This window comes from Pezoporus occidentalis, unplaced genomic scaffold (genome assembly GCF_034315485.1).
Source record: "Pezoporus occidentalis ecotype Australia unplaced genomic scaffold, CSIRO_AGI_Poc_V1 ctg306, whole genome shotgun sequence".
In the NCBI taxonomy this organism is placed as follows: domain Eukaryota; kingdom Metazoa; phylum Chordata; class Aves; order Psittaciformes; family Psittacidae; genus Pezoporus; species Pezoporus occidentalis.
The window spans coordinates 86,014-103,805 of NW_026915008.1; the positions used below are offsets into that span (position 1 = coordinate 86,014).

General features: G+C 37.2%; 1 protein-coding gene across 1 annotated transcript in view; it reads left to right on the forward strand.

Annotated features, from left to right (window-relative positions):
• OXCT1 (3-oxoacid CoA-transferase 1) overlaps positions 1-16,764 on the forward strand; it is an 85,763-nt gene extending 68,999 nt beyond the window's left edge. Inside the window, exons 14-17 of the mRNA XM_062627761.1 lie at positions 2,583-2,672; positions 8,145-8,225; positions 9,695-9,796; positions 16,291-16,764. Of these exons, the coding sequence (XP_062483745.1) occupies positions 2,583-2,672; positions 8,145-8,225; positions 9,695-9,796; positions 16,291-16,326 (309 nt within the window). The 3' untranslated portion in view covers positions 16,327-16,764. The remainder of the gene's footprint in view (positions 1-2,582; positions 2,673-8,144; positions 8,226-9,694; positions 9,797-16,290) is intronic.
• Positions 16,765-17,792: the final 1,028 nt, after the last annotated feature.

The following is a 17,792-nucleotide window of genomic DNA, read 5'->3' on the forward strand; positions in this document are numbered from 1 at the left end:
GTGCTTCAGATTACCAGTGCTCTGCCACTGAAGTGAGTCTTCCTTTCTGTTTTCTTATGCTAACCCCACCAATGTGGAAACTAACAAAAATAATCTTAAATAAATGGTAGTTTAGGAGCGCACAAACCTTACCAACATGGTAAGAAGGAGCCGGAAACCTGCAAAAATACTTCATCAGTTGCTTGTTTGAAATACCTCCTATTATTATTACTATTATTATTGTTTAAAACAATTGAACTTTGTACACATTATTACATTACACTTAAATGCCTTATTAAGTAACCAAGAGTGAACAGTTTTACTGCCTGCAATTTGCCCTGTTCAACAAAAAATAAATAAAAATTAACACTTTATTGAACTGAAATATATAGTTCCCACTTCAGTTAATATCCAGAACTATAAACCAGAGATTTCACCTCAGTGGTGGCTGTGGCAAGCAGTCTTCAGGAGAAAACATTTTTATGACAGACTGCATATCACATGCAAAGTATTCAAATAAAACAGTCTGACTTATGTCAGATGCAATTAAATGCGCTATTAAAATTTAAAAGGAACAGAAATTGCTTGTTGTTTGTAAATATGCAGTGTTTATAAATATCAAACTGTTTTGTTCTGTGTACTTATCCTAGGCACAAAGGAACAAACTGTCTTTGGGAAATCGCTTTGAGTCTCAAACATTTTAATTCAAATGTAATATATAGCTGTCCCCTATGCCAGTATGGTGTGGGGGAAAGAGCAAGTTGTGGGAGTTTGGTAGATGCACTGAGAGTGGTGTAAAGCTCTTATGCTTTGGATATTCCTCAAAATAAAAACATGTGATTACTTGGCTAGTTAGAGGTAATGCTTGATTGATTTGCTTCACTAGGCACCCTGCATTGATGAGCATGTTTGCTTAAAGAGGAGACACAGATGTAGCAATTCAAAGGTACACAAGTCCTTCTCTTGAACTTTCATTCTGTGGCTTCTGCATACACAAAGGGAGGGAGTTTTTTCTCTGAGTCCTGTATGACATCTTCTCCAGAAGTAGATTTGTTGTCCTTCATCATCACTTATTTCTTCAGCTATTTCCTACTTGCTGTAGGTCTTACTAGTTAGTTGAACTAAAAGGCCTGGAAAATGAACTAACTGCATTGTCAGGACAGATGTATTGATAGCATAATCCTCAATGCAAACACATTCTGAGTTACTAGGGAGATAATCCATTGTCTTCAGCTATTCTGCATTATCTCGTCAGTGAGCCTTTGCCAGACAGGTGAGAGATTGTTGCAGTCTCTGTAAGAGCTCTGTATTTCCAGGTAAGATGGAGAATTATCTGAATGCTAGGAAGTTAAGGATGTAGATAAATATTTTCATTCCTTTCAGGTTTGTATTTGCCAAGAAATACTTAGTGGTAATGTTAATTAATGTGATTAACAGTAAATATTAATCTGATGTGAGAAATTCCAAAGGGGTTGTTTATAGATACAGGAAGATTTTATTTATTATTTATAGTGCAAACAGTAAGAAAATACGGTTGTTTTTCGTTGTTTGTTTGTTTGGGTTATTTTTAAGGGGAGAGCATGTGCATATTCCCTTCATGATGATCAAGAGACCAGTAAGTCCCTTCCATATGTTTTATGTATTGGATCATAGGTACTGATACTAGTAAAGTACTGAATCACCTAGCTAATAAAATGAAGAGAAAAGGCTTATACTAGCAAGTTTTCCAGTCAACTGTTTACTTTTAGATTATGAAACATAAAATAAATGCTATTACTGTCCATAACTTACTTTAATTACAGATAATAACCAGTCAAAAGAGAGCAAATACATAACACTTGAGACAGAAGTTAATTTATTTTAAGCTATAAAATTCCTTGCCTTGTATTTCCTACTGACCTCCAGTATCATGCAGGTACCTTGATGTTTCGCTCCCCTTTTGCCCTTCTCATCAAATGGAATATGAGGTTGTTGCCTTGTTTGTAGCATTACAGAAAGTAAAAATAGAGGTAGTTGAACACCAAGCCATAATACCGCTGCTGTCATAACAGGTGAAATTCAGGCACTCTAAGAGAAGAATGAGTCAGATGCAGAAAACATTGTGTGGTTTGAGGGGCAAACAGAAGTGAATACTGATCCACATTAATTTGTTTGGCCATGTTCTGAAATGGTATCCACATATCTGGAATAGAACAAAATGGTTTGTGCTGATACAGTGATACAAGCTATGTCTTTCTAAACTGGCAGGTGGAGAGTGCTCAGATGCTCTTGTTGCTACATTTCATAAGCAAAGATTTCTTTTGAGGAAGTAATGACATTTCTATCAACAGGAGAGTGAACACTTTGCTTTTTTAATGTCAGAGCCATTGAACTGAATTCATCACTTCTGGGTGTCAGGGCTTCCATTAAGACAATGGTACTACTTAGATTTAAGTTAAACACAGTAGGTCCTTACTCTACTCACTATTCTTCTCGTATTTGCATTGAATAGAGCCTAGAATGAGACTGCTGGTTTTGCTCTGGTGCAGCCAACATATTCTTTTTTTTTTTTTTTTTTTTGTAGTAGTCAGAATGTTACATTTCCATTAAAATTTTTTTTTTAGGGTAAGATGGTGAAAGGAATGGGAGGTGCCATGGACCTGGTATCCAGTGCACAAACCAAAGTGGTTGTCACCATGGAGCACTCAGCCAAGGTAAGGCTCTGTCACTTCTTTCTAGGTAAGTGTTTTGTACTATACCAAAAAAAAGGACAGAAAAAAAAGAAAAAGACATCTTACATTCATTCTGCTACTTTGTAAGGATTTGACAGTTTTGCTGTTAATTATTATGGAGGTGCAAAAGGGGGCTAGGTTAGTATGATTCCTTTCGTATTGTAAGAGAATCATTTACTATGGAAAAAAAAATAGTAAGTTGATGTTCAAAAGCTGTACGCATTTTTTTAGTTACTTTATAAAAGTTTAAGGAGGGTGACAATTGCCAAAGCTGCAGTAGATACTACCCCAGAGGTTTTACTCTTTGCCTCAGAATAATTTGGAAAATGAGGTTCCCCACGGTTAAAAACTTGTTACGATAGAAAGGTATTTACCTTTGAAGTTGCCAGTCAAATTGGTACTGACAGCTTAACAGCACAGATCTTTTTGACGTGATGAAATGCTGGATGCCTTACAACATTATATGGTTAAGAGGTTAATCTAGAGACTTCTTTGAGGGGGGGCTGTGGGGGGGGGGGGTGGAGTTTTATAGATATAAACAGTTTCCCACAGAAGGTCAAAGAAACGTGTCATTTGAAAATTCTAAAATGGCACTGTCCAAACTATGACAAAAATGTGCTGAAGGACAAATATCTTAATTTTCAGGGAAGTATACCAAATGTTAAAAAATGATTTTTTTTCTTTTATTCCTGTGCTTTTGTAATTCCAAGTTTGTTGAATGCTTGCAATAAGAATTAGTTGTGTGTTGTGCAAGATAATATCCCTCTCAGCATGCATAAGGGCAAACATAAGGAATTTGCATGGTAAACTATAATATGTAAATATTAAAACTAAATATAGTAACAGTTGTGTGTTTTTAAATATTGTTTGAAGAATTGAATTTTCACTTGAAAAAATTGTTATAAAATATAGTAGTTTCACAGTTTATACTAAGCTGTGATCTCAAGGAGCACATTTTTAGTATCAGGGCTGAGTTTGACCTGATGGTTTCTGCGTGCATTTGTGTCAATAAGTAAATTAATGTACAAAGCAAATTCATTTATGTGATTCGCATCTGTATCACAGCCACCCCAAAACTGGATATGTAATTATCCATTTACTCAGAGATGTACTTGAGGTGCAAATATGATCTGAAAAAATATTTATGTTAAATTTCTAGTGGAATTTGGTTAAGGCCCAGAGTCCGCACAAATGTAATTATTCATGCCAGTTTTTCTCTTAAAAGTAGTATTACCAGAATCTTTTTTTCACTACAGTTATTTCGAAGTGTTTGCATGCTGTTTTTTTTTTTTGTCAGCAGGAGTACAGAAACCTGCAAAAGATGGAAACATAGATATGTTCACTGTTACAAACAGTCCAGGCACTGACTTATTTTTATTGGCATATGTATACATAACTTGGGCTCTTAAGTACATGAGATGCCTGGTGAGCACCACTACGGAGCCAGTTGTAGGCTTTCATAAATTATTTCTCCTGCTTTTGTGAGACTGCACAGCAAAACTAAACTATATGCATGATTTTTAATTTTACTCTTATTTTCAAAGAGGGTATTCTTAGCGCTCTTTCCTCTTACCTTAGCTGTTTTTGGGGTCTTCATACTGCTTCTTCTTGTTTGCTCATAAGTGAAGATATGAAATATGAAAATCTTACATTTGGAAATCAAAAGCTGATCTTAAAAGTTTTCAGGTGCTCCTCTATCTTTTTTCCTTTTTTTTTTTTTTTTAATCTTTTTGAACACAAGCAAACATAGTGCCTGTGAGACCAGTTCTGAAATTCAGCTTTTTGTTGGAGTGACTGTTTCTTACAAAGCTGATTTCTATTCATAGAATTATAGAATAGTTTGGATTGCAAAGGTCCAAGATCATCCAGTTTCAACTCCGCTGCCGTGGGCAGGGACACCTCACACTACAGCTGTCTAATTCTTTACACAAAATATTTTCTCACAAAGTTACTGCATCTGTATTTATGGATCAGAGGAACATTATTCTATCCTGCTCAATGCCCAATGTGCTACTGAGTGAAAGAAATGTCTGCATGTACTGTGACAGTTTGTGGTGTCTGCTGGCTTTTTAGAATAAGGGCTTTTCTGTTACCTTACTCTCCAAATAAATAATAAGAAATCTATCATTAGACACCAAAGACTTCTGTAAATCAACAGCAGTCAAGATCTGATGGATGGAAATAAAGTGAAAGGCATGAGATGTACGCAGTACCTTCAATGGACCTGTTCAAGAGTTGCTGCGATAGGTAGTTCTTGGAGTCAGCTTTGTCTGATTTGTGATCTTGTGAAGGATATTTCAATCCTTTTTTTTTTTTTTTTTTTGGAACAGTAATGGATTTTTAAGCAGTGAAATAAGTTTTCCAAGAGTTTAAAAGTGCATTCTCCTTTTCAGTACACGTTGTAGTTTTTAAACATAGGGATAGGCTAAGTCCTTGCAGGGGAGGCAAAATACTTAGCTTAATTATGAAGGTGAAACTAGACTCTGTCTTAACACTGATAAACTCTGATATACAATATATTGCAACTAAACCTAAATACACTCTGCCAGAAGCTATTTGCATTTTTTAATTACTAAACTCCTTACTTGTAATGAAAACCAAAACATACAGAAGAAAGATGACAGAGCGTAAAATTAATTTTGTACAAGATAGGCTTGAGAAAGTTGAGGCTGTTCAGCCTGGAGAAGAGAAGGCTGTGTGGAGACCTCATAGCAGCCTTCCAGTATCTGAAGGGGGCCTATAAGGATGCTGGGGAGGTTCATTAGGGACTGTAGTGATAGGGCAAGGGGTAGTGGGTTAAAACTTAAACAGGGGAAGTTTAGATTGGATATAAGGAGGAAGTTCTTTACTGTAAGGGTGGTGATGCACTGGAATGGGCTGCCCAGGAAAGTTGTGAATGCTCCATCCCTGGTACTGTTCAAGGCCAGGTTGGACAGAGCTTGGGTGAGATGGTTCAGTGTGAGGTGTCCCTGCCCATGGCAGGGGGGTTGGAACTAGACGATTTTAAGGTCCTTTCCAACCCTAACTATTCTATGATTCTGTGATAAGATTTTTTAGCTTAAGAAATGTTATTGTGGAAAGGTGACATAGAAATGAAAAAAATTATAATGGCATGGAGGAGATAGATGCAACCAGGAACCAGGAGTACGTATCTGTGGAAGGGTATCTCAGTTTTTGCTCCATATGCTTAAGCTCCATATGCTTAAGCCACTGTGAAAGACTTTGCAAACAGACCTTAAGTTTAATTCATTACGATATTTCTTCATGTACTTTTTGCTAAATTAGGGTTTTGTTTATAACCATAAGGAAAAATAATAGGATGTAAGGTTGCTATTTAATCTTTTAAAAGTCACTATGCAGCTGTGCCTAATCTGCTGAATACTGCCTAAGAGAAATAACAATCAAATTCTTACCCTCATAGCATCATTGACATGTTTTGCAAAACATAATAAAGTAATGGCTGGTAATTGTTCCATGTTGTAAAATGAGTTGTCTACACCATTCAGAAAAAGAGAATGGAAACTAGTTTTAAGCCCTTGATTTGGACATGACTGAAGCATGGAGCCCTGAATTGAAAACTCCTTTGTATCATTGTGAATAGTTTTGATTTTAATGTATTGTGGAAGATTAAGGACATTTTTATTCTTCAACAACAGAATTCTCTACTTAAAGTAGACTAAACACCTTAAGGCTTTACGTATTTACACAGCAGTCTTTTCCTTTGTCTGAACAAATCCTGTATGAACTCAAGATGGTAAAAATTCATGCAGTTCCATTTGGATTCCTATTCTGATAGTGCCCTGATGAATGTCTTCCAAAAGTGGCCTCCTATGCCAATTGATAATACAATGATCTTAAGCTGAAGTGTTAGGAAGATGGAAGGTACCAGTTCTCAGGGTCATGGGAGATATTCAAGCTGTCACCTCTGCAAGTCCGTACATTTCAATCTTAGTTGAAGAGACGCTTCATTTCATATGGCTGAGAAGCATACCTGATATCTTTTTGAAGATATTACAAATATCCCAGGTTAATCTTGACTGTTAGGCAAAGCACACAGGAAGGTCCCTGAGATGGATGAGATATAAGTAGATCAATTGAAAGTAACAGTGGCAAGTCATTAGTTTTATTACGAGTAAGCAAGTTTCATCAAAGCAGTTGCCTTGATACCTGACGTGGATCTTGCCAGTAGTATTAGAATTAGAATGAAGAAATAGGTCTTCACAGAAAAAGATAAATTCAAAAGTGCATGGATTGCTCATTTTATTATCACTCAGGAGTCAAACTGGCTGAGAGATGGTTCCTGAGATTATATTAAGCCTTAAGGCAAACTGATGATTGTCAATTTAGAAAGTATTAGATTCAGATAGTTAAATAAAGACACATAATACTCTGAGAGTTTCAAAATGCATAGCTGAAAATTGATAATTAGAGACAAAATAAAAGCATATGGTGATGGGAGAAACGTGTACTTTATGCTACCTCTGTAAAATGCCTACAAATACTGACTGAAAATAAAATAATCCATCACTTTTATATTCATTCAGAGCTTTTGCAGCCTACATTCATTTAGGAGGGTGTAAAGCCATTTGTGAACTATTTAAAAAAAAAAAAAAGGAAGGAAAAAAAAAAGAAAACAAAAAAAGAAGAGGAAAACCTCCCCAAACTCACCACCCAAACCTTTATGTCAAAAGTTATTCCTTCTCATTAGGTAGTATTTTTCTTACGATTTAGAGGAACAGGTATTTAATGCCCCTAAAAGGAAGTGCCTTAAAATAAATCCAATTTTATATATGTATATATTATTTTCTTCTGTATTTGCATGCTAATTTGTTCTGTCTAAAATGGAGATGTAACTCCTGTGTAGCACTTGAAGATGAGCCTATTGTACTCATGTCTTGTGCTTTTGGGTGTTCGTGGAGAGATACAGGGAGTGTGAATGCAGTGTAGGTAAAGAAAGTGTATTTAGTAATTTCAGAGCATGACTATGCATTTGTGCCCTAGTAGGTATTTGAAATGCCTGTGTGTATGGCTGATCCTGCACATACAGTTTATGATAAAGTGTAAGACAGAAAAATGTCATGCCTATAATGTCTTTCCCTTATTTTTGTCCTTCATCATTGGGGTCTTATCATGTATCTTTTATCCTCACATTGCAGAAGGAAAGACAAATTATAAACCAGAAGAATACAGAAGTTCTAAACTCAGGAGCCCACTCAGTAGTACAGTGAGATTCTTATTATTCATCTCCCTATATGTGGGATTTAGGTAATAACTGTCCCAAATTGCCGGAGATGTAATCTGTCATATAAATTAATTCAAAGAGTGTTCTGAGTACAGTGAATGTTTCACTAATATTGAATGGCTACATCTGCAATTTTCATGTAAGCATTTGAATGCTATGTAAGTTGTGTTGCTTTTTAAAATTAACATTTGTCTTCCTATTGTTAAACACAGGGCAATGTCCATAAAATCTTGGAAAAGTGCAATTTACCACTTACTGGGAAACAATGTGTAAACCGCATCATTACAGAGAAGGTAAAATACTTTTCTGGAATACTTGTCAATATGTTCCTCTTCTCCAGTGCAAGTATGCGTGAGCATCTGATAGTGCTGCTGCTCGAAGTACATTAGAGGATCTTTTCAGCGAAGGATAAGTGACTTAAGATTTTTTCTGCAGTCATACTCCTTTTATTATTAGTGTTTACATTTTTAAGAGCTTAGAATAGTCCCTCTATAAGCCATCTGTCATACATTCAAATAGAATTCATCAAAGGTGCCGGTGTAGAATTTGCTTTTTCCTGGTGGTATATTGCTACTGTAATTTGAAATGTGGTTTGTTCTTTTTTTTCTCCACAAAGTAAGGGAAAACAAATGAAAACTGAAGTTTTTTCAGTCTTCTACTAACTGACCTCATACAAATATAAGGTACAGAAAAAAATTGAGTGAGCGAAGACTGATAGAAAATAAACAACAGAATTTGCCCTGTGTTACCAGTTGTCATGTCTTGTTGCTTTATTAGGTGATGACACAAACGTACAACAATACTTAGGTAGTGTTACAAATTCTGTTTCCACACTAACTTCCTTATGCCCAGATTTTCTTTTAAGATTTAGAGGAGCTATTGTTTTTCCATCCTATAAATAAGTCTTATGCTCAAAGGACAGCTGAACCTAAGTACACTTCTGTGATAAGTTTAAGACTTTGCTTTAATTTCAAATTCAGTCTTCATTGTTCTTTTGCTACTAACTTCTTTATTTTTTTTTTTAAGAAAAATCACTATAGACCTTATGGTTTCCATGGCAACTAGCTTGCAACCTGTATATATCCCTCTGGTAGGCATCATTAAAGTGCACATCATTTTACATGTGTTTTTATTTGATGCATTTGTGAGCCTTGCAAGGGGAAAGAACAACCTTTGCTCCTTCAGCCACTTCCTCCCAGGCTTTCTATTAAAAATACAACAAGAAATCTGTTCTTCCATTGCTATCTTATGGAAATGCTAAAACTTGTACTGACTGTGCAATAGCTGTTGGAGAATCTCATAATCTGATGAAGGTGATCAACCACACTGTACCTCTCTACTGGCCTTAAAACAAAATCGAAGAGTGAGGAAGACATTGTCTTTTCTTGGTTTTCTTCATAATCTGCTCATGAGCATTGTCTTGCAGCAAAGAACATCTCAGCCCTTTCTTTTGGACTTGACAGTTCTCACCAGATTGTTTGGGAACGTGGTCTTCATTTTGTGCACTGAAGAGCAGTTGCACACTCTCCTCACAAAACTTAAACGTCTCAGACTCCAGATTCTTTCACGTACAGATAAAGGTAGCAGAAATCTTAATTGGTCAGTCAGAAAAGTGAAAACTGAAACCCAGTGATAATGGCATCTTTTGTTACTGGCTGAACACTGCCTACTTTGGCACCATTTTATACAATATTACTACTTACACCCTCATTTTCTGCTTTAATAATAAAAAAATTGTTTTGTGCTATTTGAACCCTGACAGGCTGTGTTTGATGTGGACAAGAAGAAGGGATTGACCCTTGTGGAAATCTGGGAAGGTCTGACAGTGGATGATATCAAGAAAAGCACTGGCTGTGACTTCACAGTAAGTAATTTTACAAACAAATATAGTTAGTTGAGTGTCAGAACATACATTCTCCACAAATACTCATCACATGAAGTCTTGGAGACGCAGTAAGTTTCCTCCTTACTTGTAAGGGCTGGGTAGATTAGGTGTTGGATTTTCAATGAAAATAAGACAATCTAGGACTAATCTCATATGATTATAATGGAAGCATTAGCACCTGGGATGAACAGAAGAGATGGAGAAATGACAAAGAGTAAAAGGACAAAGTGTAAATGGAACTTTCATGATGCTTTGAAGAGAGGAGTTTATTCATATCTGAAAGGTGGAGGAATATTTATTTTTCCACTGTGTAAGTTAGTTTACCTAACACTGTTACTAAGTTTTCATGCTATCTTTAGGTAGGGTTTGAGTCTTCTCAACAGGGGTGACTACACATCACTCTCTGTTACTAGTGCCAATCAATTAAGTACTCTACTGTTGATATCTTTGCTTTTTCTCTCCCATTGCCTTCTACAAGCGAAACATATGCTCTGCATTAATCCAGAAAAGCCACTGCCTTTTGACCTTCATTCTGAAGTCTTACTCAATGCTAACATAAAACTGGTTTATCAGTGGAAAAGCCAGTGGAAAAGTTGTAGCGCACGGGACTGTAACTGATTGCATATGTGTGATTGAAAACATACAGCTTCTTCCCGGTCTTCTATGTGCACATTGCAAAATTTTGTCTTCCATGATGTGAAGTCTTTTGGGGCAGGTCAGCCCTCCTTTGGCAAGGACAGAGAGTATGGCAATGTACATACTGCTGTAAAAATAGTTGAGGAGTATTTGGTAATGTGCAATACTCTTCCTCTTTGCAGTTACTTGGCAGGGCTAGGGCACAAAATTGAAAGATTGCAGAGCAGTTAGTATGTAAAAGAGTTTGTTATTAAGGGTTGAGCATACTACTGGTAGTAAGTAAAACTATCTGAGGAATGGGCTTGTGGAATTTCTCTACAATTCCTGTAATTTCTGATAACTAAATTTGATAGTGTATGTTTTTCTTAAATATTCTAAGTAAAGATGTCTTTACTTCTGAAAATACATTCATTTATCTGAGAACAATTGTTTGGTTAGAGACAAGTGTGCTGCAATTGCAGGGGCAGGAAACTGCTACAAATTCACTTTGCTTCTTTATTAATTTTCCATGTAACATTTTATAGAGGTCATTGTTATTTTTTAATTTATGCTAGAAGCAAGTTTCCATGCTGAGCAATTCTATGTTTAAAATAAATTATTCATTCAGCATCTGGGAGAGGGTAGGGAGGAGAATGGAAAGAATGTAAACCTCATGGGTTGAGATAAGAAGAGTCCAGTAGCTAAAGTATAATATAAAACTACTACTACTAATAATAATGATAAGGGAAATAATAAGGGGAGATAATGTAAGACTAAAAGGGGAAAGGAAAAAAACAGTAAACACAAGTGATGCACAGTACTATTGCTCACCACCCACTGACCGATACCCAGCCCAACCTGAGCAGCGACTGGTCTCTTCTGGGTGACTCCCCCCAGTTTATATACTGGGTATGATGTGCTGTGGTATGGAATACCCCTTTGTCTAGTCTGGGTCAGGTGTCCTGTCGTTGCTTCCTTCTGGCATCTTGTACCCCTCTTCAGCAGCAGAACATGAGAGACTGAAAAGTCCTTGATCAGAGTAAGTGCTACTTGGCAACAATTAAACCAATCAGTACTATTGTCGGACTGAAGCCAAAACACAGCACTGCACCAGCTACTAGGAAGGAAGAAAAAAACCCGAAAAGCAACCTGTTGCAGCTGAAACCAGGACAACCTTCTAAGTTTTTGTCTTTTGCAGTCAGGAACTTTGTTTTGGCCTTGTACATTTAATTTGGGGATAAACTTCATGATTTAAAGGTATGATGTATAGTAAGCATTTAAATAGACTGACACTACAGTAGAGGACCTTTGTTTTCAGAAGACACCAGTTGTTATGTGTTCCAAACCTGCTTGTTTGGAAGGAGTTGTTTCTTTTTGGTTCGGGTGACGAGTATATATGTATTAATTGAGAGCGAGTTACTCAAAATCCAGCAGCCTATGCTCAAGGCAATGAAAGCAGAAGCAGCCAAAGAATTCAGATAAAGAAGTGGTAACCTTAAAATGATGGGCTATGAGATTAAGCTTTACAGCAGCATGGTGGATATGATAGGGCAAGGCTATTAGGACCAAAGAAAAGATTAGCACCACCCACTATCCCTTCATACTTTACTGTAAATGTTACAAAACAGTGGCATAAATCTTGAATCTTTAAGGTAGCCTGAAGTTAGCAACTGATGAGAGGTATTGCAACAGTCCACCATCTAGGTCTCTGGGATCTGTCTCACTGGGACATTTCACAGGCACCATTTCCTAGCTCTCCTGGAGGCAAACTGATGCAGTGTGTTTTGTACAGCTGCCATTGTCGTGCATGAAATCACGAGCCGCACTAAAGGAGCTGTGGGCATGAAAAACGTAGATACTGCTTGGTTTATGCACTATTATATACTTACCTTAACAGCATGCAGCTTGCATGAATGCTTGCAAAGCACATCTTTTGTGCAGAGCATGTACCTCTGCCAGGGGGTCAGTGTTACCTACTGATTGCTAAATATGAAAGTGCCTGAAATCTCTATAGCACTAAAGATAGGAAGCATGAACCGCAATTATTTATTTATTAAAGAAAGCAGTATCCTTGGTCCTTTTTTCCACATTTCAAGACTTTGCCTCAGGCTTCCTTGCAAGAATAACAGTTGTGCCTCTGATTATGTATGTTCACTGAACGAGACATCTTGTTCTTGTTTGTATCAGTGACAGGAACTTTAGTGATGCTGTATTGCTACAGGTTTTTGGATCATATGTTTTGCTAGTTTGAAGCAAATAATGGGTGGAAAATGAGAAGTTGACCCTTTTCTAGCAGCTTTATTCCATGAGTGCAGTGGGTGATCTGAACTGAAACAAACATCTCTCTAGGTTCATTACAAGTGAGACTGTAAGGGATAGCTGTAACTTTATATGTAACTATCTGCCTCCTGCAGACTACTCCTTTATAGGGTATTTTATAGCCTATATAGCTTTCTTAGAGACACATTCAGCTGTGCATTCCCATTTTCTCAGCCTGCTTATTTATTTGGGAAAACATCCCCTAAAGGACATTTGCAGCAACAGAATGTCAAAGAACACGTGATTTAGAGTCAACAATCTTCATTAAAGACTGGCATTACATAAAAAATTAACAGTTCACCCTCAATTTTACTAAATTTGCTCTAAAGACAAAATGTTGGCTTATTTTGTGTGCTTAAATCATATTTGCTGTAGCCTAGCATATAGATCACCTTGGCAGGTAATGTGTTTGGGCCGATACTGGTTTATATCATTGGGGAGACCATGAGAGAACCATACTTCTGAATTTGTATTTCATTATAAAAATAATCAGGATAAGTCTCTATCTTTTTTTTTTTTTTTGTAAAATCTCAGTTTTACAAAATGATCTTAAAAGATAACAGTTTAGAATCATAGAATTATAGAATAGAATCGTAGAATAGTTAGGATTGGAAAGGACCTTAAGATCATCTAGTTCCACCTTCCCTACCATGGGCAGGGACACCTCACACTAAATCATGAAAATTGCTTAGGAAAAGCATCTGCCAGTGAGTAAAAAATAATAGAGGATAAGGTTTTATTTTCTGGAAGAACATTTCCTTTGAGGAAACAGGATGTCAGGTATTGAGTCCATTTTAAAATGGATGTTGTGTTTTCTCCTGATCAATCACCCCCATTATCAAAGTCACATTAGGAACAGAGTTTTGTACAAAAGTTGATGTTGGAAATGTAGTTTGCTTTTATCTGCTATTTCAAATAATTAGGAGTTAATAAGGGATAAGCAACTTATTTTAACAAATATGCTAAAGCTGGCCATCTTTGTGTTTTGGTTTGTGTTTCTTTTCTCTGATTCTTTACATTCCTGAACAATAACTTGCTTTTGCGCACCTGGTGAGGTCATTAGAAGTTATTAGGACTAAGCATTGTTCAGAACCAGGTCTTGAAAGAACTGCTTGCTAAAAAGAAATAAAACTAAGTAAGCATAGGGCTGTGTTGTGTAGCTGGAAGGGTAGTTTGGGTTGGAAATCAGAGCCAATGAGCTTGAATTGCAGGAAATCCTGGAGGCCCTGTGTCCTCTTTCTTACCAGTTTGTAGGCTGCTTACAGGACTGCCCTTTCAAAATCCTCCCCCAGTATACCTTCTTGTTTAATGGTAGCAAACTACTGTGAAACTTCCAAGATAAGCTGTTCTTCCTATAAGTGAAATAATATTAAGAATGTGCTTAGGAGGTACTGTAAGAAAGTGACAACTGTGTGGATGTATACTGTAAAACAGACGTCATTAAGCACATTCAGCCCTTACCAAATTGACTGACTCTTATGGGATTTAAAAGTCAGGGGCTTTCTGCATTTCAGAGCCCTTGTTTTCCAAGCACAAACCTTCTTTTTTGTTACATTAGCAGTTTTATGCTTATTTAATCCCATTTTATTTAGAATAAACAGCTGCATTTGAGTCCATTTCTGAGGGGTGCTGGGTTCTCACCACCTCTACTATCTTCATCTGGCATTGTGGCATTTCAGCAGTCAGGGGATCTGACCATGTCTGAAGCAGACAGTGGTACACACAAATGATAGCTGTTAGCATCAGATGTGCAGACATTACATTTAATGTAATCTGCTCAAATGTAAAACACTTGAGGTTTTGATGGCACCAGAATCTACGTTAGCAGAAAAGAACAATCTCCTCCAGTAACTGGCTTTTGTCGTTATTTGCAGAATACAGATTTTAATGGTGCTGTCTTCACCGTCTAGTTTTTGCCTTCAATTCAATGGAACTATCCCTGTGTAAGGCAGAAGTAGGCACAAATTAAGTGAGGCACATAAGTACTTAGAGTTAGGAATGTTGAAACATTTCTGAAGTTAGTCCAGGAAAGCTGGTGCACTCAGGGATTTTCTCCATCTCCTCTGCACTTGTATCTCTTACATCTATTTATTATCTTGGTTCACACGCAACTTTGAAAAATCAATGAACAGTTTCCATCTCCTAAAAACATTTCATTAGCATTTGATACAGTAAACGTATTCTTCATGAACTAAGCTTTTCTTGGTTTTTCTCATAAGATTATAAATAATGATAGATAATGGCTAGAGGAAGGAAAATGTAAAAATCTAACCGGCACAGGAAATACAGCCCTGTACTCTAACAAAAAAAAAGAAGCTTTAATGCTTGGAAAGGCCTTTATACATCACTTTTGATGAGTTAGCTTGTTCAGTACTATTAAGTGAAAAAGATGGGAGAAGGAGGCAGAAGGAATGCATTTTTCACAGGGATGAATTAATGAACTAGGAGCCAGATTATCTATGGAAGTGTCTTTTATCCTGAACAAGATCACGAGTTGGTTTTGGTTTTGATACTGGACCATATGTTTAAATAGGGCTGAGAACAGGAGGTATTTGAAGAGGCTTGGATCTTCAGTGCAGAGCTTTTCCTCAGGATATTTGTGTAGACCTGCAGTCCAGGTTCAACCACTGCTACTCTTCAAAGTCTTGTATTGTTTCCATTTAAACCTTCTTTCCTCATCTAGTTTCCTATTTAAGCTTACTGTGTTTTATTTTTGTCCTGCTGGATGTCTTCCAATATCACTAATTTATTCTTACAAGTATGTGGAATTAATAGAATATGTGTGTTGTCACACAAAAATTAATATGAAGGGAAAAAGGCAAGTTTTTTTAAAAAAAAGGTAAAATTACAAAGATTAAACTACATCATCATCAAACAAATCAAATGTGAATGAAAGAAGGCAAATATTTTTTAAAAAAATAGGTAAAATTAGAAGTACTGAATTATATCATCTTCAAATTAGTATCAAATCAAAGGTTACATATACTGTAAGTACAGTATGTATATTGTAATGTACATTTGATTGTATATCCCTTTCTAATGTGCATGTTCCAAAACTCAGTTGACTGACTACTTCTGCACCCATAACCATTTATGGGCCGGTGCATTAACTAGGTCAAGGCCTGGTTTTGAGTGATGTTCGTGCAATGTACAACTGAGGAGCTCCTTCACCTGAGTACAGCTATCTCTTCTGCTGGCATTGGAAGCTATGCAAGAAGACCATGCAGTTAGCAGGGGCGAGTACACGTTCAGCTTTCAAAGTTTATTTAATCTTCTTGTATTCTTAAATCAATAACCCAAATCAAGATAAATGAAATTTAGAGGATGGGTACTAGCACACCACACGTATCTTGCATTCCTGCATTGGAAAATATAGCGGTGGGAGTGTTTATCTCAGAAATCCTGTAAATGTATTAGTTTAAATAAATACAGTATCTCTAGTCTTCAGTGGCACAGTTGATAGAGGTGAAAGTGAATGGTGCGTTGTACTGCTATATCTGTATGCCAACTGTTGTGGTTTTTTCCCTCTTTTCTGCTAGGTTTCACCAAAACTAACACCAATGAGGCAGATTTAAACGTGAAATACGGACTGGGCTTAACTTGCCAGAAAGCTTGTTTCCAAACGGCAGCTCAGTGAAGAGAAATTGATGTCTGGTTTGCAATTTTACTTCTTCTTTGTCTTCTTTTTATTTTTTATTTTTTAATTTTTCTAAGGGCTTGCTAAGTAGTTTCCAGATAGTTAAACTCAGGCTGTGACTATCAGAATTGTATTTTACTTTCATTACATTACCAATTTTAATGGATGGGTGAATTTATTTTGAATGATGTTATGCTAATATAAACATTGTCAAAAAAAAAAAAAAAAGCCTTGTAGTCTCTCTGCCAAACATTATGCTTTTTTACACAGAATCAGAAAATGTCCATGCAAACTTACAATTGCTTCTCCTTTTCCTGATGTCATTAAACTTACAAGTCACTCCATTGCTCTGGAACTACAGCACTTAGGATGTCCATTCTCCTGTGCCTGTAAAGGTGTGTTGTTTTTTCCTAGAGTGGTCTAGAGAAAATGTACACACCTGTAGAGAGATATCAGGAATATGAACTTCCCTTTTCTTGAAAATTTTCATGAGTGACAAAACTCTTTATACTGGTGGAAATAACTAGGTCCTTAACCTTGACTATATCTGATGTTTCACAGTGTGTCTGTTGACATTAAGAGTCCTACACCTCCCACAGTCCAACTCTGATCCCGTATAATTCACAGAATCGTAGAATCATAGAATAGTTGGGGTCGGAAAGGACCTTAAGATCATACAGTTCCAACCCTCCTGCCATGGGCAGGGGCACCTCACACTAAACCACATCACCCAAGGCTCTGTCCAACCTGGCCTTGAACACCGCCAGGGATGGAGCATTCGCAGCTTCCCTGGGCAACCAGTTCCAGTGCTTCACCACCCTTACAGTAAAGAGCTTCTTCCTTATATCCAAACTAAACTTCCTCTAAGTTTTTACCCGTTACCCCTTGTCCTGTCACTACAGTCCCTAATGAATAGTCCATCCCCAGCATCCCTATAGCCACCCTTCAGATACCGGAAGGCTGCTATGAGGTCTCTACGTGGCCTTCTCTTCTCCAGGCTGAACAGCCCAAACTTTCTCAGCCTATCTTCATATGAGAGGTGCTTCAGTCCCCTGATCATCCTTGTGGTCCTCCTCTGGACTTGTTCCAATAGTTCCACCTCCTTTTTATGTTGAGGAAACCAGAACTGCACACAATACTCCAGGTGAGGTCTCACAGGAGCAGAGTAAAGGGGCAGGATCACATCCTTTGACCTGCTGGTCACGCTCCTTTTGATGCAGCCCAGGATAGTTGTTGGCTTTCTGGGCCGTGAGCTCACACTGAAGCCTGCTCATGTTGAGTTTCTCATTGGCCAACATCCCCAAGTCCTCCTCCGCAGGGCTGCTCTGAATCTCTTCTCTGCCCAACCTGTAGCTGTGCCTGGATTGCCTTGACCCAGTATAGGACTTTGCACTTGTCATGGTT